The sequence below is a fragment of the Mandrillus leucophaeus genome, unplaced genomic scaffold (genome assembly GCF_000951045.1).
Source record: "Mandrillus leucophaeus isolate KB7577 unplaced genomic scaffold, Mleu.le_1.0 Scaffold608, whole genome shotgun sequence".
Taxonomy (NCBI): Eukaryota; Metazoa; Chordata; class Mammalia; order Primates; family Cercopithecidae; genus Mandrillus; species Mandrillus leucophaeus.
This window is the reverse complement of record NW_012106564.1, coordinates 1,200,703-1,226,038: the sequence shown is the minus strand read 5'-3', so window position 1 is coordinate 1,226,038 and position 25,336 is coordinate 1,200,703. Positions and strand designations below refer to the sequence as shown.

General features: G+C 40.1%; 1 protein-coding gene across 2 annotated transcripts in view; it reads left to right on the top strand.

Moving 5' to 3' along the window:
* Positions 1–25,336, top strand: part of LNP1 (leukemia NUP98 fusion partner 1) — a 62,043-nt gene that overhangs the window by 11,933 nt on the left and 24,774 nt on the right. For both annotated transcript variants that reach the window (XM_011999898.1, XM_011999897.1), the window contains exon 2: positions 12,119–12,307. In XM_011999898.1, the coding sequence (XP_011855288.1) occupies positions 12,152–12,307 (156 nt within the window). In that variant the 5' untranslated portion in view covers positions 12,119–12,151. The remainder of the gene's footprint in view (positions 1–12,118; positions 12,308–25,336) is intronic.

Sequence of the window (25,336 nt, the reverse complement as noted above, 5' to 3'; positions counted from 1 at the left end):
CTGAGTATTTCCTGAGTTTTATCATATCATTTGTATGTTATTCTAATTCTGTTTTGTTCTTTCATGTCTCATACTATTTATTTATTTATTTATTTTTGTAGATGGAATCTCACTCTGTCACCCTGGCTGGAGTGCAGTGGTGCGATCTCGGCTCAGTACAGCCTCTGCCTCCCGGGTTCAAGCGATTCTCCTGCCTCAGCCTCCCGAGTAGCTGGGATTACAGGCACCTGCCACCACACCCGGCTAATTTTTTTTTTTTTTTTTTTTTTTTGTATTTTTAGTAGAGATGGGGTTTCACAATGTTGGCCAGGCTGGTTTTGAACTCCTGACCCCAAGTGATCCACCTGCCTCGGCCTCCCAAAGTGCTAGGATTACAGGCATGAGCCACCATGCCTCACTTCACATCATTTTGTAACTATCATTTAGTTCATTTTGAAATAGTGGCTAACAACATTGATCTGTTTTGTAGGTTGGTTTTTTTTTTTTTTTTTTTGGCATGCTTTCATTGTCTGTAGGTCTATACTCTGATTTTTAAAACAGAAATGCTGTGTGAGATTCTACCTTGATATTTTCTGCCCCTCATTTTTATGTACAATTCTGGAACTCTTAGAATGACATAGGGTGCAGGAAAGTTTTTGAAATTCCACAGAGCTTCCTCTTCTGTTGTGTTCGTGTAGTGTTCACAAATATGGCAGCTTGCTTTCTAAGATGTGCTGGCTGTGTTCCCCATCCCATTTTGTTTTAGACCCACTCTTTTCTTTATCTCTGTTGTGCCTGTCTACTGCAGTTTTGATTCCACTCTTCCCAGTTTCTCCTCAGTGTGAGGCTTTGTCCTAGAAGATCAGATTTGAGAGTTTATGGTGGCTGGACAGTTCAGCCCTTTCAATCCTTCTTACCACAGGCTTTTTGTACTCACTCAGTATCGGAGAGAACAAATCCTTCCCAGTTTCAGCTACTATTCTCCAGTTGGTTCCCTGTGCTTTCCAAACTATTGGCTATTTTGTGGTTCTCCTGCTCTCAGGTCTGGAGGATGCCCTGTTGCTTCTTTCCTCTTCCTCCTGCATGGACAACCATACCAGGTCTATAGCTATATTGGTGGTTTGACCTCACAACCTGCACTTGGGAGTAGAGGACATCTTGGGGTTCAGCTTGTCACTTAGTTTTGTTGTGGAGCTATCCATAGGTTTTTTTCTTTTTTCTGCTACAGTTGCTCTATTAGTTTTCATGTGGGGATTCAAAGAGATTAAAAACTTATGTTGTTATTGTTGCTTTTTTCCCAGAGTACCTCTAACTCCACGGCATTTTGATCCTGTAGCTACCCATTTAGAGAAGTTTCTTTTTCTTGATATGTCATTTTTCTTTTTTACTTTTTATTATGAAATAATGACAAGAAGTTGCAAATAAATATACACGGAAGTCGCATGCATCCTCCACCTACTCTTCTAATGTTGACATCTTGTATAACTGTAGTATAATGTCAAAACCAGGAAATTGACATTGGTGTAATCCATATAACTCACTCAAATTTCACTAGCTATGCACACACTCATCTGTGTGTGTGTGTGTGTGTGTATGTAGTTCTGTGCAATTTTATCACATCCATAGCTTTGTGTAATTGTCACAATCAAAGTACAGAACTGGTCTGTCATCAGAAAGCTTCCTCAAACTAAACTCTGATAGCCACTTCCCCAATCTCTAACCCATGGGAACCACTAATCTGTTCTTCATCTATGATTGTGTTATTTGAAGAATGCTATATAAAAATTATTTGTATTTATATAGGATTATATTTTTATTTATACAATTATAAAATTCCTTTTGAGATTGAACTTTTTTACTCAACATAGTTCTCTTGAATATGTCAAGTTGTGTGTGTTAAGCCTATACATTCATGTGCAGGATCTTGCATGAAGGTAGGTTTTAATTTCTCTAGAATAATTGCCCAAGAGTACAATCACTGGGTCACATGGTAGATGTATTTTTAGTTTTAGAAGAGATAGGCAAACTATTTTTCAAAGTGGCTGTACCATTTTTTATTCTCATCAGCAATGTATGAATGATCTAGCTTCTCTGCTTCCTCTTCAACATTTAGTATTAATACTCTTTTTAAATTTTACACATTCTGATAGGTATGTAGTAATACTGCATTGTGATTTTAGTTTGTCTTTATCTAATGGCTAATGATGTTGAACATCTTTTCATGGACTTATTTGCCATTTGTATATCTTCTGAAATCAGATGACATTGGGTACATTCAAGGTGTTATGGCCATAGACACCATTTGTATATCCTTCTCGGTGAAATGTCTTTGATGTCGTTGGCTTGTTTTCTTGTTTTCTTTTCTTTACCTGACTGCCTGCCTGCCTTCCTGCCTGCCTTCCTGCCTCCCTCCTTCCCTCCTTTCCTCCTTCCCTCCTTTCCTTCTTCTCTCCTTCCTTCCTTCCTTCCTCCCTTCTTCCCTCCCTTCCTTCCTTCTTATTGAGATGGGATCTTTACTGTCACTCAGGCTGGAATAAAGTGGCATGATCACAGTTCACTGTAGCCTCAACCTCCTGAGCTCAAGCCATCCTCCCACCTCAGCCTCCTGAGTAGCTGGGACTACAGATGCATGCCACCATGCCTGGCTAGTTTTTAAAAAAAAAAAAAAATTTATAAAGACAGCATGTCCCTGTGTTGACTAGGCTTGTCTCAAACTCCTGGGCTCAAGCGATCCTCTTATCTTGGCCTCCCAAAGTGCTGGGATTACAGGTGTGAGCCACCATGCTTGGCCTTTGTTTTCTAATTGGATTGTTTGTTCTTTTAATGTTTAATTTTGAAATTTAAAAAAAATATATATTCTAGTTACTAGTCGTATGTCAGATACATGGCTTGTAAACATTTTCTCCCAGTCTTTATCTTACTTTTTCATCCTCTTAACGGGAGCTTTCATAGAGCAAAAGTTTTTAATTTGGTGATGTATAATTTATCAATTTTTCCTTTTATAGATTATGCTTTTGGTGTCAAGTGTAAGAGCTCTTGCCTAGCTCTTGATCCCAAAGATTTTCTCCTATGCTTTTTTTTTTTCTAAAAGTCTTTACAATTTGTATTTAAGTCTGTGATCCATTTTGAGTTCATTTGTGTGTAATATTCTTTTTTTATTTTTTGAGATAGAATCTTGCTCTGTTGCCCAGGCTGGAGTGCAGTGGCATAATCATGGCTCACTGGAACCTCAGTCTCTGAGCTCAAGTGATCCTCTTGCCTTGGCCTCCCAAAGTGCTGAGATTACAGGCATGAACCACTGCACCAGGCTGAAGCATTTTTTAAACTGTGGATGTTCAATTGCTCCAACACCATTTGTTGAAAAGGCTATCCTTCCTCCATCAAATTGCTTTTGTACTCTTTCCAAAATTCAGCTAGAAATACATGTGGGTCTATTTCTTGATTATCTTGCTGGGGCAGTTAATCTGTATTCTATTCAGGCCTTCAACTAATTGGGAAATCTGCTTTACTCAAATTCCACCTATTTAAATATAAATCTCATCAAAAACATCCTCACAGAAACATCCAGAATTAATGTTTGAGCAAATATCTGGGCACCATAGACCAGCAAGCTGACACATAAAATTAATTATCACCCTGTATTGTATTTTATTTTGTCACCTATTTTATTTTGAGAAGTTTCCTGTGTCATTAAATCCTATGATTTTTGATGATTGCATAGAATTCTATTGTAAAAATATAATGTATTAGCCTGATCTCCAGTTGTTGTACTTTTAAGATGTTGCCACATCTTACAAGTTTTTGCCATTTTAAATAATGTTATATGAACAAACATCCTTGTATGTTTAGTATCTACTTGTAAAAAATAGAGAAATTTCTGGGTCGAAGAATGCAAATTTTTTTTAAAGCTTTTAAATGCATGTTGCCATATACCTTTCCATAAAGACCTTATTCCTACTAATAACATATGACATTTCATCCTCAGAAAATATTGTTATGGAGCTTCATTTTTTTTGTTTTAATAGTCTGAAAACTTCACATTATTTTTTGACTCAAACTTTAGTTTTTGCAATTTATTTTCCTAAATGTTGTCTTTTGTCAGTTTTCTTTATGTGTATGATGATCCTCTTCTTTATTCTAAATTGCAACATTTTGTCCCTCTCAAATATGAGGTACCCAGGACTCTGAATTCCCCCAGTTCTTGTTTGGATCACTTCTTATGGAGAGGCTTGTAGACTCAACAGAAGTGCTGAGATATTACCTTTAGATTCTGTGACATTGCAGTTAATAACAAAGGAAGCCTTTTCTAAAGTATAGCACACTGATGAACTGGATTGATAAAGTGGTTTTTTTTTTTTTTGAGACAGAGTCTTGCTCTGTCATCCAGGCTGGAGTGCGGTGACGCGATCTCGGCTCACTGCAAGCTCTGCCTCCCGGGTTCATGCCATTCTCCTGCCTCAGCCTCCCAGGTAGCTGGGACTACAGGTGCCCGCCACTACGCCCGGCTAATTTTTTTGTATTTTTAGTAGAGACGGGGTTTCACCATGTTAGCCAGGATGGTATCGATCTCCTGACCTCATGATCTGCCCGCCTTGGCTTCCCAAAAAGTTTTTTACATAGTAGTAAATTTTAACAGTAGTAGCTCATCTGTTTTAGGATAATTGGTGCCTAGGGATTGAAGAGACCTTGAGAAGTCAACCAACTAATAACATTTCTGGAGGCAAAGCTGCACAGATTTCATCTTTGGCAGATGAGAATAAGGGCGGTGTTTGAAGGTTTCTTGTGGAAGAGATGATTTATTGGCTCTTCAAAACCTCTTCCAATGTCTAACAACTATTGTGAAGCCCACCATTAACCAAAATCCTGAAGAATTTAATGATGCTTAATGCCAAGGTAACTGGATATTTATATAACCAATATTTTGTAGGCAAATCTCTGAAAACATACTTTTCTTTGTCTCCTTTTTTTTTTTTTTTTTTACACCACTAGTGGTATAGTCTAAAAACAGTTCTTATAATACATGCTTCATGGCTTTTTAGAATAAAAAATAATGGTGATATACCCTTAGAGACATGCTTCAGGACACTTGGTTAAAAAAGGTGTGTCTTTGATGACCACCTCAAAAGAGTGGCAAACTTCACAGTGTAACTTGATAACATACATGGAAATGGATGATTATACTATGACACATTGCCACTAAACAAGATTCTGGCAATCGGGTCATTGAATAGAACATAGCACACAGTTTCAAGTATTTAAGCACTGCTTTCTGGGAAGTAAAAACTGACTCAAAACCATTGATGTATTTTGACCATTAAAAAAAAAAAAAGAAGATGTAGCAGTTTAGCTCTTCTGGACATAGCATTTCCTTTCTAGAATGAGACCAGTTCAGTCAAGCTTGAAATCAGTATGAACAATGATGCTTTCCCTTAACTGTTAAGGAAAAAAAAAAAATGAAATAAAAAAAATAAGTTACTGCTGCCACAGAGGCATGGCACTGGGAAAATGAAATAAATAAAAGGAAAATCGGGTGGGCGTAGTGGTTCACTCCTATAATCTCAACACTTTGGGAGGCCAAGGTTGGAGGATTGCTTGAGCCCAGGAGTTCGAGACCAGCCTGGGCAACATAGTGAAACCTCATCTCTATAAAAATAAATAAATAAATAAATAAAATAAATAAAGGGAAAATTGTTTTCTCATCATTGTATAGTCTCCTAAGAGAGAGGGCACTGAGAAGCCACTTGACAGCCCAAGGATCATTTTCACTGATTACCTGGGCACCCACGACGTCTGGTCACTTTTTGAGAATACACACACCACAAACTTCCTATTCTCTAAGAGAAGGTATTTTTTTCACATTCAGCATGATAAGAAAATGCCTACTCAAACTCTCAGCTCTGAAGCTGCAACTGTGGGCAGCTTTTGCATACATCCTGCAGGCTCAAAAAGGTACAGGGTCAAAAGAGCAGCTCCCTTTGGTACGTGTCCCCAGCAGCATCTCCTCAAGGCAGGTGCCCAGGGCCCTTGCTAGGGAAGCAGGTGTCTGGGCTTCAAGGGTGGGCTGGAGCCTCCCCTCAGGCCAGGGCTCCCAAGAAAGCCCAGAAGAGCATCTCTCCCAGTGCTGAAAGACTTGACACTTTCTGCTGTTGCTTTTTTGCTGCCCCATGTTTGTTTTTAAGAACCTTAGCATAGGCAGAGTAGGGAGCTATCTTTTCCTCATATTTTTAAAGAAGAAATAGGCTTAACTAGGGAAAAAAATAGAGTTGGAAGTCTCGTTTTCTATAATGTAGTTCAAATCTTTTTTTCTTTCTGGGGTATATTTACATCTTGTTGTTTTGGGATAATTTTTGGTAAGAGATTTGAAGAGTTCCCTTTCATTCCAGTATTAGGAGGTTCCCCAGGACCACTCTTAGGTTCTTGACTTGCTGAAAAGGACTGACAAGGCTCAGCATATAGTTGTACTTATGGCTAAGATTTATTATAGTGCAAGGATACAAAGCGAAACAAGTAAAGAGAAAAGTTGCATAGGGAAAGTCTGGAGGAAATCTGGCTGAAGCTTCCAAGAGTCCTCTCCCAGTGGAGTTACAAAGTGCACACCTAATTCCTCCAGCAACGAGTTGTGGCACATGTGCAAGGCAAGTGTTTACTATGGAGGCTCAATAGAGACTCGGTACCCCAGATATTTCCTGGGTGTTGGTCAGGTAGGCACACTGCCTACCACATACACAAACTCCAGATTTCCAGAAGAAAGTCAGTTGTTCAGCATAAACCACATTGGTCGGGCAAATAGTTTAGACCACTCTTATAATTTAAGGAAAATGTTATGGTACTGCAAGAACTGTTTACCAGCCAAGTTCCCAGAAGCCAGCTAAGGGCTAATCTTGCAAGCCGGTCCTTCTAAGGATCAGCAGTTTCAGGCCTGCTATGTTAACCATTTTCTGTGTAGCTGATCTCCTTGGTCAAGGCATTTTATAGCAAAATTATTATCAGTAGTGTCCCACGACACAGTATGAAACTAACCTGAATATTGACTTTACTTAAAATCCGGAGGTCTTGGATTTAGCCAATTAAAACAAATCCCATTAGCTATGAAGGTTAATCTTAGGAAGCCAGGTGGCTTTCTCCTTAAGTTTTTGTATTAACCTTTTTTAATCTAGCCCGAGGCATCAATTCAAGCACAGCACATCTCTGGGTAGTAAACTGAAGCTGACCTGCATGCCTTCTTGGGCTGAGGCAGGCCATGATAGTCAAGATATATACACAGGAAGTACAATCCCAGGGAGCATTCTCAGAAACAAAGAATTCAAGTTCAGTACCCCAGTGAAAACATGCGTTAGTCAGGTAGCACAGGTTAGCAGAGCCCCCAGTATGGCTTCCCACCGTGGGGACTTCGGCCCACAGTTTCCCTGTCCAGTCTAAATAATTCAGCTAAGTTCTTTGTTTTAGAAGGACTGCCTGAAGGCTGTTTGTTTCTGTCAGTTTTGCTCATAAGTGTGGACAATATCTGGAGGTGTTCTTGGAAGCTAGAGGAGCTGGGGCCAGTTGCTGCTCTCTCATAGTCAGTACTGTTGGGTGTGATCATAGGCTCAGCAGTCAGTTTGAATTCAAGCCCTCACAGCATCCTGCAAAGGCAGCACTGGTGTTCAGGAGCAGTTCCAAAAAACAAATCGTTAATGCCCTCTTTCTCCTGCTCCAGGTGCCGGGTTTTTTCCTTCTTTGCTATTACACAACAGTGTGATTCATTCAGAAATCATAACTTCCCCAGCCATTGTTTATTCTTATCTAGACCTTTTATGAGGAAGGGTAGGAAGGGTTGGGTGTTAGAGGGACAAAATGATTTACATAGAAAATCACTGTTTCATGTAACAACCAGAAAAACAACATCATGTTTCAGAATGGGCTAGGACAAAATCCTGAATTTTCAAAAATTTTCAGACTGTGTTTACATTACCTATCCCTTTTGTCCTGATTATTTATTCAGGAAGCAGCCTAGAAAATATCAATTTCTGTCTAGGAGCAGCTGCATTTAGCAATCAAACTGCTTAACTAAGAAGAGAGGTGAGCAAAGAAGAGTCAGACTATCAATCCATCATTGCAAATTTCAAAATACTCTGGCAAGCTGAACACAAATTAATAGCAGTAAGCTATCCCCAGAAGGGGTCAAGAGCCCTATCTGTCAGGAGTGGATGGAGGGGTCCCACTCTGCGATGTGCTCTCCCCAAGCTTGCAGCTTTTGACAGGGTTCTTGGGATCAATCATTTCTGGTGCAACTAGTTCGGTTTCAAATGGTCCTATCAAAGAACAAGCGCTTTCCCGTAGGCATCTGCAAGTGAGCCATGTGATAGCATAGTTTATGGCCCCACAGAGGAGTGTTGTAAACAAACCTGCAATAGTTCCAGAGACTGAGTTCTGTTCCTTGAGCCTATGCCTGTCTTCAGAGATTGGAACAGTCCCTCACAGACAGTATCAAGTTTCAGCTTAGCATAAGCTCCAGGCAGTTAGGATCTGTGAATTCAGGATTCCAAACTAGCTAGCAACTTTTCTTCTTTAGCAGCAGCAAAGCCGAGAAGATACAGGGCCAAACAACTGTGTTCCAAGTGCAATTGACAAGAAAGGTTTTCTAAGCCCTTTTTATATTGTCAGGTTTAGAGTCCAATCGACCCACTCCAAAATAAGCACATTAGGCTGGAAAATCATTAGCCTCTGAGAATCAGACAGACACCCGATTTTATAAGAACTTATTAGCAAACTAAAAACCGCTTTTTAAAACTCAAAAGGTGTTTTTTCCAGTGGAGATAAGCTATCCTTCTATGTTGTCTACCTTTTCCCATAGGCTCCAACAGGCAAAAATTATAGCAAAATAATCAGTTATGGAGATTTCAGTATTTAAATGCTCAGAGTTTACATTGTAATGTATCTACTAGCAACAAAAATCAAGAGGTGCATATTCTCCTAATATTTCTTACGGAGTCGCTTTCCCTAACTGGGGCAATCCCTCAAGCATTTACAAAATTATAAGCATATAATATTTTACATCAGTTTTTGTCATATTCATTCAGGTACAATAGCCACAGAATAGAAGCCATTTTTTAAAATCTCTTTTTTTTTTCATTGCAGGTTTTCTCAAACTCCTAGTAGTAAAGTGGTAAATTCAGCATATATGACTTACATTATACTTGCTGAGAGATTTATAGTTGGAATGTAAAGGGCTGCTGTACCAGGCGATGGGGTTTTATTTCCCCCACTCCCCTTTCTTGCTGGTTTATCTAAAGCCTTGTTCTAGCTCTTGGAACTGACTTAACAAAAATGGTAGAAGTTTGCATTGCTTTCTCTTCCTTCCCACTTGGAAGAGAAAGCAATGCAAACTTTTAACATTTGTGGCCCATGCAAAATGTGTTTTGGGAATGTTTGGACCCTTTCATTTCTCGTCTAGAGGAGAGAACAAAACCCAAAGGCATCAGCCAGGCTGCACTTTTTAATCTCTTCATTTTAGCTACCCATGGCCAAAAGTATCCAGGGAATCTAATGAACCAATTGTCCTGGGGTTGAGTCCGTTATTTTGAATTCTGTAGGTAACTTTTACCTCTCACAACAGACATCATCTCAACAGCTGATTCATTCTACAGATGGCTAGGTAGCCACTGGGCATTGAAGGTTCACCATTGTGTCCTCTTCATCCTCCCTTTTCCCAAACCCTGCTTTAGCCATATTTCAGTGATTTGGGTTGTTTTTTTAAGCAAATCCCACTTGTGATAGTAGCTGTCATCCCCAGTTTGGGGATTTGCTAGAACTCAGCATATATAGTCATGCTCATGGATAAGATTTATTATGTTGAAAGGATACAAAGTAAAACTGAGAAAGAAAATAGAAAAGACATATGGGGTGCAGTCTGGAGGAAATTAGGCACACTCTTCCAAAAAGTCCTGTTTCAGTGCAGTCCCACAGGATGTGCTTAATTCCTCCAGCAATGAGTTGTGATAACACAGGAAGTCTTGGCCATTTGCAAAAAATAAAAATGTTACAAGATATGTTAAGCTTTGGCTACTTTTCCTTAGTAACATAAAAGTTGTGATACCGTGCTCTGCAAACATTGGTCATAGTTACCAAGCTTATCTTTTTGCAGCTCAAGGAAGGATTTTCATATGGCAAATGGCCAAGAATTCCTGATTGAAAATGCAAGACTTCTCCAAGTTCTCTTGAAATACTGGCAGGATGGTGGAAAGAGCCTGGACTTTGTTTTTCTATTCCCCACTTCAAACTTGGTTTTGCCACTTAGTATTAATTTCACTTTGGCAAGGGGTGATCTATTTGCATCTCAACTTCCTTATCAATAAAATGTCATACAAATCTCCCAGTCACAGGGTTGTTATAAGAAAATTAGCATATACGGGGTCTGGCGTGGTGGCTCATGCATGTAATCCCAGCACTTTGGGAGGCCGAGACAGGCGGATCACGACGTTGGGAGCTTGAGACAAGCCTGGCCAACATGGCGAAACCCCGTCTCTACTTAAAATACAAAAATTAGCTGGACGCAGTGGTGGGCGCCCAAAATCCCAGCTACTCGGGAGGCTGAGGCAGGAGAATTGTTTGAGCCCGGGAGGCGGGGGTTGCGGTTAGCCGAGATTGTGCCCTTGCACTCCAGCCTGGGTGACAGGACAAGACTCCATCTCAAAAAAAAAAAAAAAAAAAAGAAAAGAAAATGAGCAGATATGGAATACTTGGTGGCTCCATACTTGATGCAAAGTAGGAGTTCCATAAACGTAATATTCTCTTTACCTTGAAAAAATGCCCACTAAAAGACAGGGACTGTAAAATTTATATAAATTTTATTTACAAAAGCCCCAACTAGAAAAAATCTAAATGACAGCCTAAAATGACTATCACTGGTAGACTGAATTTTTAAAAGTTGTGGCATGTTGATGCAATGCAATACTACACACAGCATCAACTACTATTACTGCAAAAACATGGATATATCTCACTGACATAATGTTGAATAACATGGGATAATGCATACTGTATAATGCATTGAAAGTAAGTTCAAAAACAAGCAAATTAACCTATGGTGACACAGATCATTAATGGTAAACTTTTGAAGGGAGTATGGATTGGAAGGGGGATACATGGAGCCAGTTGGGGTGCTGGCAGTGTTCTATGTCTTTACCTGCATGGTGGTGGTAACACAGGGGTATATGTATATAAAAATCCATCAAGCTGTGCACTTATGATTTGTACATTTTACATGTACTTGTATATTATTTACATTTGTACATCAATTTTTTTTTTTTTTTTTTTTGAGACAGAGTCTTGCTCAGTCGCCCAGGCTGGAGTGCAGTGGCCGGATCTCAGCTCACTGCAAGCTCCGCCTCCCGGGTTCACGCCATTCTCCTGCCTCAGCCTCTCGTGTAGCTGGGACTACAGGCACCCGCCACCTCGCCCGGCTAGTTTTTTGTATTTTTTAGTAGAGACGGAGTTTCACCGTTTTAGCCAGGATGGTCTCGATCTCCTGACCTCATGATCCGCCTGTCTCGGCCTCTCAAAGTGCTGGGATTACAGGCTTGAGCCACTGCGCCTGGCCTGTACATCAATTTTAAAAACTACTCGTTTTGATCCAGGAGCTGGATTTTATATCAATATCATTTTATTAGGAGAGTATCTAGCTCTAGATATGACATGGCAACAGCTGGCTACCTGGCAAGCTGTGGTCAGTGTGTTCCTTGTATGTGGCCCCATTTCAGAGCTTGCCTGGAGCTGACGGGCATATTGTGAGGGTCATGCTCCATCATCATTGACAGCTGGAGATGCCATCACATGTCATTGGCAGCAAAGCACAGGGAAAACCAGGCAGTGGACTCTGCTTCCCACCCTTAGGCTGTGAGGCACAAACCCCAGCAATGGAAGGATTAGAAAGCCTCTCAATTTAAAAAGACAAGGGGAGGGGAATGCGGGCTGCACAATTTATAAATAGACATTGCCCAAGGCTGCCTGATGATGAAGTGGTTGTTTAGTAAATCTTTCTCCTTTAAGGATGCCAGTATCGGAGACCATTTTAAAAAGACCAGTTTCATTTTGTCTTTTGGGGGAGATCTGGGTTTCATTGTCAGCCCTGTTGGGTGATATTTCCCTCTGTCGGATTTAGGGGCAGGCCTTCAATATTTGGCATCACCTTTACATGGAGCACAAAGATGAAGATGATGATGATGTGTCTTTTGCCAAATGGATGAGCAGCTTCTGGGGCCACAGCTGGAGAGAGGAGGATCAGAGAGGACTCCGGGAACGCCACCGACCACAAGCCACCAGTCACAGGAAGACCTCCCTGCCCTGCCCAGTGAGTGATTGTCATGGAACCGGAGGGGAGAGCTGGAATAGGGGAGGGGGTTTCTCTTAAATAATTTTTTGAGGAGTCTTTGGATTTAAAGTTTTCTTTGGTTTAAAACCAGTACTTCCGAGTCTTTCTCATACCCACAGAAATCTCTCTTATTGTTCCATCTTGTCTTTCAAGGGACCTAATTTTCATCTAATGGGTAATGATTTCTTCATTTTCAGTTTTCTGAGAGATCTTTAACCACTCTCCAGAGCTCCCGATAAGCCTGAGATAATCCCACCGAGTGACAGAACTTAAGCCAAAGGAAAGAAACTTGATGCTATACTTAGTCTGTGTAGCCTTGTGGCTCAATGTGTGATTTCCATCTGAAATACTGAAAATTGTTCCACTCTTTGGTAGACCTTCTAAGGAACTGGGGATCCCACATAACAAGTCACTACCTTTGAGACATTTGACATACTTGTTTTTCTTTCTGGGAGGCCATTTGGTCTCTAGATGGGAGAGGGAGCTAAAATTCTCCTGCCCTCGGCACTGTTTTGTTATGGCTAGGCAGAGCACCTGGTGTCTGGGGAACAAGATGCAGAAAAGCTCCCAAGAGGGGAATGGTTGGGCTTGATCAGCTGTGGACTCAGTGGCAGGTACGGGTGGCTATTCTCTCTGCTCTCCTGTGATGCTAGAAGGCTCCACAGTAGACACGTGTGTCCTCCGCTTCACAGTTACACAGCAATAATACAGCTTTTCTTTTTTGTAAGTCACATGAAATGTCAGCTACCAGAGGATAGTTTCCCAATCCCCTGCTGTTGCCAACCCCAGAACCAAGTAAGTTTTGTCTGGGGTAATATTATTTTATTTTTAACTTCAGGCTTCCCAGACACATAATGTCTATAAGACATATGAAAGTGTATAAGGCAACCTCTGTTACTCCTGGTGATCAGCAAGTTTGAGGAATGAGAATTCTTTGAGACACAAATATTTCAAAATAGATCCCTTGCCAAATGCATACTCAGGGACAAAGGGCAATCTTCAACCCTTCTTTCAGCTTCAGGTTGCTAAAGTGAAAAAGACGGGGATGTTGGACTGAGTGATCGCTAAGAACCCTTCTACCTCTGACCTTCCCTGTTCTGTTATAAAATAAACACCTACTTATTGCCTCTCATTTTAATCTATGTTCCACAATAAGCGAAGCATCCAGGCTGTGTGAACCAGGAGTATGATTAGTTTCCAGTTTCCAGATGTGAGAACAGGGATAAACAAAAACAAAAACCATAATTTAATATTTATTACAATGGCCCCTTGGAGCCACAGGAAATATGAAAACAAAGAAAGAAATATGATTTACTAATTCCTTTAATAAACTTTAGCGTCTATAGGGCTTTTAAAACGGAGATAGTTACCCCATTTACATAATTCACTTTTAGGTTGCAATGTTGTTTGCCTTAGTCTATGGAATCACGGCATCTATTATGTATAACATTTGTAAACTGTGTCCTTATGACATCTCTATCTGCTCATCCCTGCTTCGGGCATTTGCCTGAATTAATCTGTTTAGAATCTCTGAGTCAGCAATGAATTCCATAATTATTAGACTAACATGCAGAATAAAAATTGCTGGATTAAAAAAGTTAAAAATATGACTGAATAGAATGGAGAAACAGTAAGCACAGAGCACAAATCAGAGGAACCAGAGGTCAGTGGGCAGAGTCCTGGAAAGTAGTTGGGGAGTCTAATACTTCATTCTTTATGTACGTAATGCTGTATATGTATAAGTGAATCTATACTTGAATACTTAACTCTTTCTATCTCTAAAATGTAATCAAATATTCTTACTTTTGGCGCGGTGCCGTGGTTCACACCTAGAATCCCAGCACTCTGGGGTGCCAAGGCGGGAGGATCACTTGAACTAAGGAGTTTGAGACCAGCCTGGGCAACATAGTGAGACTCCGTCTCTCCAAAAAAAAAAAAAAATATATATATATATAGCAGGGTGTGGTGGTGCTCCCATAGTCCCAGCTACTTGGAAGGCTGAGGTGGGAAGATCACTTGAGCCCAAGAGGTCGAGGCTGCAGTGAATGGTGGTCGTGCCACTGCTCTCCAACATGGGTAACAGAATGAGACCTTGTCTAAAAAAAAAAAATACATATATATATATTCTTATTTTAAGGAACAGTTTGGTTTTCAATTTTTCTCCTGCTTTGAGCTAATGAAAATACCTTAAAGAGAAAAGCTTACTCTTATCCTTACTTTTTTTCTTCTCTCCCGACTGCTCTAAGGCCCTTCCCTCTCTCAACCTTTTAATACTCTATAACCATCAATATTACATTCAGTATTATATGCATAGGAGGAGAAGAACTTTCGCCCTTGCCTACTTCGAATGTGGTTTCTTTTTTCCCCCACTTCTCCTTGAATGTAGTTTCTAATACATCTTCATCAGTCTCATGATTCACACAAAACCACAATGATCAACGTTAATTTATTTAACATATTTATTGAACACCTACTGTGAGCTGAACATTGTCCGAGTATCACAGGGTGAAACAAGACAGGCCCAGACCCCACACTTGTGGAACTGTCAGTCTAGTAGAAAATACAAATTTGGCAGAAAGAATGAGGTACAACAAAGGGTAAAGCTTAGGCCTTTTTATAGAATGCTACTTTTTCTCCAGACTCATTAGAACCTGTGTTTGCTGAATTAAAGTGAATAAAGAAATCCAGCGTTATTGTTCTGTTGTCCTTAGTGAAAGAAACGTAATATGAAGTTTCTCTTGTTATTAAACTGACTTGCCTTCTCTCTCCAACATCACATGAATACAAAACTGAAGTAAAACAGTTTCTCTGTCATGTATTTATTCTGTGGAAGTGCATTTTTAATATGTTTAATCTGTTTAGCTTTCTAGTCATCATCTCCTTCAGCTTAACATGGTTCTCTTAACATTGTTCTATGTAGTCTGGGCCTCGTGGAAGGGAAGATTGTGCTAAATGAAAGATCTTTGGGAGAAGAAACTGCGTTTATTGGCCCAGGGCTTTTGTAACTCCAGATGGGCCTTCACAGTGCTTCTTCTATGCTCCAGGGAAGGCACCATGTGTACTTGCCCACATGATATAGTTTGAAGGATATAGAATAAGTCTCTACCGATGTACACCCAAGACTTTTTCTTTTTTCTTTAAAGTTCTGGAATACATATGCAGAACGTGCAGGTTTGTCACGTAGGTATACGTGTGCCATGGTGGTTTGCTGCACCTATCAACCTGTCATCTAGGTTTTAAGCCCTGCATGCATTAGGTATTTATCCTAATGCTCTCCCTCCCCTGGCCCTCAACCCTCTGATAGGCCCCAGTGTGTGAGCTGTTCTCCTCCCTGGATCCCTGTGTTCTCATTGTTCGGCTCCCACTTGTGAGTGAGAACATGTGGTGTTTGGTTTTCTGTTCCTGTGTTAGTTTGCTGAGAATGATGGCTTCCAGCTTCATCTATGTCCCTGCGAAGGACATGATCTTATTCTTTTTATGGTTGCATAGTATTTCATGGTATATATGCACCACATTTTCTTTATCCACTCTATCAGTGATGGGCGTTTGTGTTGGTCCCATGTCTTTGCTATTGTAAATAGTGCTGCAGTAAACATACGTGTGCACGTGTCTTTATAGTAGAATGATTTATATTCCTTTGGGTATATGCCCAGTAATGGGATTGCTGGATCAAATGGTATTTCTTGTTCTAGATCCTTGAGGAATCACCACACTGTCTTCCACAATGATTGAACTAATTTACATTCCCCCCAACAGTGTAAAAGCATTCCTATTTCTCCACAGCCTTGCCAGCATCTATTGTTTCTTGACTTTTTAATAATCGCTATTCTGACTGGTGTGAGATGGTGTCTCATTGTGGTTTTGATTTTGCATTTCTCTAATGATCGGTGATGTTGAGCTTTTTTCATATGTTTGTTTGGCCGCATTAGTGTCTTCTTTTGAGAAGTGTCTGTTCATATCCTTTGCCCACTTTTCGATGGGTTTGTTTGTTCGTTTCTTGTAAATTTGTTTAAGTTCATTGTAGATTCTGGATATTAGACTTTTGTTAGATGAGTAGATTGCAAACATTTTCCCCCATTCTGTAGGTTGTCTGTTCACTCTGATGATAGTTTCCTTTGCTGTGCAGAAGCTCTTTAGTTTAATTAGATCCCATTTGTCAATTTTGGCTTTTATTGCAATTGCTGTTGGTGTTTTCATCATGAAGTATTTGCCCACGCCTATGTCCTGAATGGTACTGCCTAGGTTTTCTTCTAGGGTTGTTATGGTTTTGGGATTTACATTTAAGTCTTTAATCCATCTTGAGTTAATTTTTGTAAAAGCTATAAGGAAGGAATCCAGTTTCAGTTTTCTGCATATGGCTGGCCAATTTTCCCAGCACCATTTATTAAATAGGGAATCCTTTCCCCATTCTTGTTTCTGTCAGATTTGGCAAAGATCAGATGGTTATATAACTGTGGTCTTATTTCTGACTTCTTTATTCTGTTCCACTGCTCTATGTGTCTGTTTTGGTACCTGTTACCTGTTACCATGCTATTTTGGTTACTGCAGCCTTATAGTATAGTTTGAAGTCAGGTAACATGATGCCTCCTTTTTTTTCTTCTTTTTTCTTTTTATTTTTTCTTTCTTTCTTCTTTTTTTTTTTTTTTGAGATGAAGTCTCATTCTATTGCCCAGGCTGGAGTGCAGTGGTGAGATCTCGGCTCACTACAACCTCTGCCTCTGGGGTTCAAGCAATTGTCCCGCCTCAGCCTCCTGAGTAGCCAAGACTACAGGCATGCACCACCACACCTGGCTAATTTTTGCATTTTTAGTAGAGATGAAATTTCACCATGTTAGCCTGGCTGGTCTTGAACCCCTGACCTCAGGTGATCTGCCCGCCTTGGCCTCCCAAAGTGCTGAGATTACAGGTGTGAGCCACTGCACTCGGCTGTCTTTTTTTTTTTTTTTTTTTTTAATAAAATTACCTTTCTCCATTGTATATTCTCTCTCCATGCTCTCACTTTAAAATGATGAAAGGTGTTTGTAATTTTAGTTTTTATTGTTGATCTACTTTCAGTTGGCTACACTCTCATTCTTATAGTATCTCTCTACAGGGCAGGTGGGGCATGGCCCTCTTAGGGGAGTTCTCACAAACCTGGACACATACTATCAAGTGTCATGATTGGCAGTGGCTTCTTGTATTTCAGCTTATATTTGAATTTAATTTTCATAGGAGGCAATTCCTTAATCCAAGGAAATGAAACTAATGATAGAATTTCAGGTACCAGTGACAACTCTATAGTGAGCTTTTAGCATAATGTTCCGTGGACTTTTCTGTCTTCTTCTAGGTGCTAAGGTGGAGGATTTGCTAGAAAGGCAGCGGAGAGGAGTGGTCAGGGGCAAGTGCTCTGGAGCTGGCCTCCTATGTCCTTCATTTACTAGCAGCATAACTCTGAGCAAGCTGCTTGAACTCTCTTTGCCTCCAGTTCCCTACATGTAAATGGGATTGGTGATCATAGTACAGACCTCATAAAGGTGCTATGAATATTCAATAAGTAATGTATATATATAGTGCTTTGGACAGTGCCTAGTACCTATTAACTTATCTATTAAAAAAGTAAGGTTTTTTTTTAACGCTAAATGTATACAGTGTATACATTTAGAAAAGGAGAGGGGACTTTATTTCCTGTAAAGCTTATAGCCTGCAAGGTGGCCATCCCACAGCCTGGGAAGCATAGCCTCCAGAAAGACTGGAGACAGACACTTCAGAGGAGGAGGGGTAAGGGGTAGGAGCTTTATGCTGAACAGGTTGGCTAAACATCCATATGCAACAGCTGATAGGAGGAGCTATGAATATTCTTGAAGGTGATCCTGACACAGTTCTGTGGACACAGGAATTTTGAACAAACATGCATGTAGCATGTATGACCCATGCTCACTTTGGGATGGAGACTTAACATTTAAATATATTACAATTAGGCCCTATTCCTGAAAAGATCTTCTCAGGGCAGGAAGGTGAGTGAGTGTGCAGCCCCCATAAACCGGCTAGGACCAGTCCATGGTTGGTAGTCTTGTCAGGAGAAAGTTATTGAAATCAGTCTCTTGTCCAATGAAAACTGTAGTAATGGCTGGTGGAATAAGAGAATCAGCTAGTCAGCATGTGATGGAGCTACAAATTGTTTTAATGCTACATATGTCAGGGCCGGTGCTTGTTTAGCTGCTAGAGGAAAGTAAAAACCTTGTGGCAGTCGGAACATGGTTTATTCTTTAAGTGTAGGGGTGCACGACTTAACCCTTGCCTAGCATGGCCTTAGGTTCTGTTTATAATTAGGTATCTTATTGCCACAAAGACTTTGTTCTGTCAGTGTTGTGATCTCTATTTTAACATTAATGCTGTTCAATTGTTGTGTCTAAACCATACATGACGGAGTACAACAAGGCGCATCTGAGCTCCTGTCCTGTCATGGCTCGGAACTAAGTTTTTAAGGTTTTTATGGAATCCCCTTGGCCAAGAGGGGGTCTGTTCAGTTGATGGGGGGCTTAGGATTTTATTTTTAGTTTACATACCTAATAAGATGCTTTCTCTCTCTCCATCTCCTCCTTCTGCACCTCCTCCTCCTCCTCTGTCAGAGGTGTTGACACTTGGAAATTTTTTTCCAGATGCCTTCAGTTAATTACTGCACAAAATTCTAGAGTTTTTCATTTTCCGTTTACTTCATTGTCTTTCATGTTTCTCTTTTATATTACAATGGGAAGATCATTGGTAATTTTATACTGAACACTGGCAGGTAGCATATGTTCTGTTATGGACTGAATGTTTGTGCTTCCCCTTGCCCCATTCATATGTTGAAGCCCTAATCTCCAATGTGATGGTATTTGGAAATGGATCCTTTGAGAGATAATTAGGGTTAGATGAGTTCATGAGGGTGGGGTCCTGGCCTAATGGGATTAATACCCTTATAAGAAGAGACATCAGAGAGCTTATTCTTCCTCTCTGTCTCCCAATGTGTGCATAAAAAAAAAAGCAGACATGTGAGGGTGCAGTGAGAAGGCAGCCATCTGCAAGCCAGGAAGAGAGCCCTCACTAGGAAGTGAATTAGCCAGAGCCTAGATCTGGGACTTCCTACCCTCCAGAACTGTGAGAAACAAATTTCTGTTGCATAAGCTACTCAGGTTATGGTATTTTGTTATGGCAGCCCAAGGTGACCAATACATTTTCATAACAAGCATCATCACTAGAGAGTGGAGAGCTAGTAGGGAAAACATTATTATACATGACCTAATTTAATGTCATTTGGGGTTATGATCTCAGAGGCGTATGGTTTAGATGGGCTTAGTCTGGCTACTGCAGCTTTGGGATGAGTAAGACAAGTCCTTGAATTTTGCTTTAGGAAAAGATTCCAAGTGCCTGAGGTGTGAAGTGTTATAAGCTCACAGGAGTTTCTTCTTATAGCTCTCCTCTAGCCACTGTATAACTTGTGATAGGGTGTTGATGACAGTTTTGCATTGATTTAATGTGTAATAGTGTGACCAAGCAGGGTCTGTTCATTTCCCCAATTAAACAAAGTTATTTTACTGATTAGTTTAAAACATTGTTTGACTTCCCTGAAGGATGTATAGTATATGGCTACTAAGCTTATCTTTATTATTTCTAAAAGAACTATCATTTTACCAGTTGAACATTTGAACGTTTGCCCTGATAGTGTTTCCATGTATAGCTAGTCTACTCATTTGTAGTCCTCTGGCTCTGATGATAGCATTAGACTACGTTATAAAATACTCCTCATATAAAATTCTTTTAGATGAATTCCTAAAGACCTATAGATTATTATTACTAACTTTATAATAGAATTCTGTTTAAATTGGCACATGGTTAAAAGTCACATTTACAGGCAGTTTCACATGGAAATAGAATCAAGTTGTTGTTGTTGTTAAAGATAAAGGATTTAGTACTGCTAAGCCAGGAACCAGATGTCACATGCTTAGGCATGTCACTTTACCTCTCTAATAAAGTCACTAGTCACATAAGCCTTAGGCAAGACTTAGCCTCACTAAGATGCATTTTCCTCATCTGTGAAAGGGGAAGAATCACTCCTTGCAGACTTTATTCTGAAGTTAGCTATCAAGGACATGGCCCCAGAGTGCCAGGCACATACTGTGCACTGGGACTCAATATGGATCTTATTATCCCAGCACCTGGATCTTTCTCATTATGTCTCATCATGCTATTAACCATTGACTACAGGGTTGGAGGGATACAATTGAAGGGTGATTGCAATTAAAGCCAAAATAAAGAACATCAAGTAGTTAAGCTTTGAGGTGAATATATTACATAACCAATCTCCCTCTCCCCACCTTTCTTTTTAGGTTTATTGGCACTTAAAAACACACACACACACACACACACACTTTCTTTTTTTAGATCTGTTTTAGGCTCAAAGCAATATTGAGCAGAAGGTACAGAGATTTTCCATAGCCCTCACACTCCCAGATATGCATACCTCTCCCATGATTAACCTTCCTGACTAGAGCGATGCATTTGTTCCAGCTGATGAACCCACACTGACACATCATTATCACCCAGAGTCCATAGTTTACACGTTAGGATTCACTCTTGCTGTTGTACATTTTATGGGTTTGTACAAATGTATCATGGCATGCACCTACCATTATAGTGGCACACGGAATAGTTTCACTGTCCTAAAAACCAATTTCTTTGTAAATGAGAACCAGTGACTTGGGGATAGAGAGTGCATGGGATTTTCTTGGATGGAGATCGTTGTTCTGGGACCACAGGGGAAAGAGTCATGCTGTTTGGAGCACTCTAATTAGGAGAGTCGGTGTACAGGGCAGTCATGTCCCTCAGTCAGTGCCTGCTGCAACGCGGTAGCCCAGGAGCCCAGGGTGAGCTCAGAGTGTGAGAAGATAGCAACCCAGGTTCTACAGCATGATTCACAAAGTAGGGGATAGATAGGTGAGGCTATTTTAAGCCATTTGGGACATTGTTTTAGGTCTTATTGAGGAAAATTACCTTAGGAGGTCATATAAAATTCCAAAAATAGAACTCGCATAGCAAGTAAACATTTTTAAAGAGGAAGAGCTTCTCCATGTCCTAATTACAGTTCTCTTTTAGGCTCATGTTCCACAAAGTCATATGCCAAAGCAAAGAGACAAACTGGAAAACCTATCTGCTGTAGGGAGTTTTAAGTACACACTTTATGTTGTGATCAAACTCTTGCCATTCTTTTTAGGCTCCTTAACGGAAAAGGACATTTGTACAAACTTCCATTTCACTCCCAGTTGCAAAACTTTAATGTATTATTTTTTTTTCCTGACAATATAATACATGCTACCCAGATATAACTATGAAAAATACTTTAAAAAAAAAAAAAAAGGAAAAGGAAGAAAACAATAGCACATCACAGAGAAAACCTTTGGTAAGAGTTTGATATGTTTTCACATTACCAATCTTGGGATATTGCCCTACTTGAAATCCCTCAATGTCTCCTTATTCCAGCTCTCTTGGCTCCTCTTGGTCCACTGTGCTCCCCAGCACCACTATGCCAGCAAGCTTCTTCCATGGCAGTGGACCTGCCCATGTGGTGCTCATCTCCAGGCAGAAAGCAGTCCTTGTCCTCTAACCCTTGCTCATCCTTCAGCTTGTAGCTCAGTCGTCACACATTCACAGAATTCTCTCTGGATCCTTCTTCCTTACCCCCCTAAGACCCACCCCAATATATATAGGTTTACCCCATTCTACCTTCTCATTGCACCTTGAACTCCCCTTTATAGCATTTATCCAAGGACACAGACACATGCCCTATTTGTTAAACATCTATCTCCTATGCAGATGCAATCTCTAAGAGACTGTTTTGCTCCCCATCCTATCCACAGCACCTACTACCATGACTGACCTATTTAGTAAATGGACTAATATATACAGATTTATCTTAGGTATCTTAGCAGCTTTACACATCTTTAACCATATTTCTGATTATCTGAGAATAAGTTTCTAGGTATGCATATCTAGAAAGATATGCATATGTTTGCCAGTGCTGCCATAACAAAATACCACACACTGGGTGGCTTAAACGGGAGAAATTTATTTTCTTACAGTTCTGGAGGCTAGGTAGTCCAAGATTAAGGCTTCTTTTGGGGCCTCGCTTGTTTGATTGCTGATGGCTGCCTTCTCACTGTGATTTTCCATGGTCTTTCTTCTGTGAGTGAGCAACTCTGTTGTCTCTCTATGTGCTCAAATTTCCTCTTCTTGTAAGACACCCGTCAGATTGGATTAGGGCTCACCCTAATGGCCTCATTTTACTTAATCACCTCTTTAAAGCCCTATAGCTAAATGCAGTAACATTCAGAGCTGTTGGGGGTTAGGGTTTCAACCTATGATTTTTGGAGAGATATAATTCAACCCACAACAACATACAATGGCTGGATCTAAGGAGGGGAATATTTTAAGCTTATTATTTTTTCTTTTTTACATCTTCTTGGACACCAGTAGTTTAAGCTTCTTAGCACATATTTCTCAAGGCTTTCTAAGAAGGCTGCACACATTTATAATCCCATCAGTAAGGGATGATAGTTCCTGTCTCCCTGTAGTCTTGCCAGTGTTGGCATTGTTAAAACACATTTTTTTTTTTTTGCTAACCTGAAAGGTAAAATATTGTTATTTTATTTTACAGAATCTTTGACTGCTAATTAAATATTAACATTCATAACCATTTGGTATTTCCTTTTCTTTTATTCTTTATACTGTACATTCAATATATATTTAATGAACCCATGCCATGAACAAGGCAAGGTGCTGGGTACTAGCAGAGAGTAAAGCATAGCCCTTGATACAATACAGCACACAATCTAGTGGAGAAGAGAGGCACTGAACAAAACTACCCAAATTATTAATCACAGTTGTGATAAGTTTCCCAGAGGAGAAGTACTGGAACCCAAGAGAGCATCTGGCAGGAACCTGAACCAATCAGAGATGTAGAAAAGACTTTCTGAGGAAATGCAGTTTTTGCTGTGACTGAAGGATGATTAGCCATTAGAAAGATGAGGGAGTAGGGTTATGGATGAGGTCACTGGCAGGGAGGAGCCTGTGCCAGTGCCTGCACTACACAGGAGCAGGTGAGCTCAAGAAAAAGATCAAAGACCAGTGAGAAAGGAAAGGTAGAAAAGGAAGACTAGTCTAGAACCTTGGGGAGCCCCAACAGCTATGAGCTGATAGAAGGAAGAAGTGAGCACGTGTCTAAATCACAGTGGCAGCCAGATCAAAGGGAAAGCAGGAGGGTGCGGTGGTAGCAAGCAAGGAAACAGTGTTTTCAAAAGGCTCCTGTGGATAACAGAGTTGAATGCTACTGAATGACTAAGATGAAGAGCAAAAAGTGCACAGAATTTGGCAACATGAAGACCAACATCCTGATCAAAATTAGCTGTGGGTGAGGAAGCTGGACTGGAGTGAGTTGAGTGAGTCCGAGAAATTGAGAGAGCAAGTGTCATAATTATTTCAAAAAGTTTGGCTTGTCTAAACTGTCTGTCCTTTGCCCATTTTCCAATTGTGATGTTAATGATTGATGTCATTATATTATATGATCTCTTTTTATGTGTGTGAGATGTACTGATGTATCTCTAGGATATTTATTAAACATTAGGAATATATAGCACATTTTTTAAAGTTCATTTTTTCACCTGTAGTTTAAATTTGTTTATGTTGCTTTTAATACATATTAGTTTTATATATATTTTTTTATTTTATTTTTACTTTTTGGAGACAGAGTCTCGCTCTGTTGCCCAGGCTGGAGTGCAGTGGCACAATCTCAGCTCACTGCAACCTCCGCCTCGCGGGTTCAAGTGATTCTTGTGCCTCAGCCTCCCAAGTAGCTAGGATTACAGGTACCTACCACCACACCCAGCTAATTTTTTTGTATTTTTAGTAAAGACAGGGTTTCACTATGCTAGCCAGGCTGGTCTCAAACTCCTGACGCCAGGTGATCCACTCACCTCGGCCTCCCAAAGTGCTGGGATTACAGGCATGAGCCACAGTGCCTGGCCTAGCTTTATATTTTTATATAGTAAAGTTGATTTTTTTCCTTATGACTTCTTCCATTACTCTTTTACTTAGAAATTGTTTCTCCATGTAAAAATTACATGAATATTTACTTTTATATTCCCTAAACATTTATGGCTCCATTAAAACATTTAAAAAATAATTTGGGGATATATTTTTACATATCAACTTAAGGATTGGCATCTTTTGTTTTAGTGTTCTAATGATGGAGTAGTAAGCAACAAAGCTAGTCTCAGGATGTTCTACTTAACGTTTTAACCAATTGACTCTGCTGCCTCACTGTAGGAGAAAAGTCTTACTGATCAAGAAAATGTGAACCCTGAAAATCTGAGACAGGTCTCAGTTAATTTAGAAAGTTTATTTTGCCAAGCTTGAGGATGCACACGTGTGACACAGCCTCAGGAGGTCCCAACAACAAGTGCCCAAGGTGGTCAGAGCACACTTTGGTTTTAAACATTCTAGGGAGGCATGAGACATCAATCAACATATGCAGTATGAATATTGGTTCTATCTGGAAAGGCAGGACAACTCAAAGCAAGGCAGGAAGACTCAAAGCTTGTGGGAGCTTCCAGGTTATGGGTAGATAAGAGACAAATGGTTGCATTCTTTTGAGTTTCTGATTAGCCTTTCCAAAGGAGGCAATCAGATATACATTTATCTCAGTGAGCAGAGGGGTGACTTTGAAAGAATGGGAGGCAGATTGGCCCTCAGCAGTTCCCAGCCTGACTTTTTGCTTTAGCTTAGTGATTTGGGGCCCCAAGATTATTTTTCTTTCACATTTCCCTCCTTTTTTTTAAATACAATTTTTTGGAATAAGTATTTTAGAAGGAAATGAGTCTCTGGTCTCAGGTTTCATCTGCTCCCTCTTGGATAGAATGGTTGTTTATTCCTAGACAGGTAGGTTCCACTGCTCTCTCATGGATAGAATGGTTTATTCCTAGACAGGTAGGTTCCACT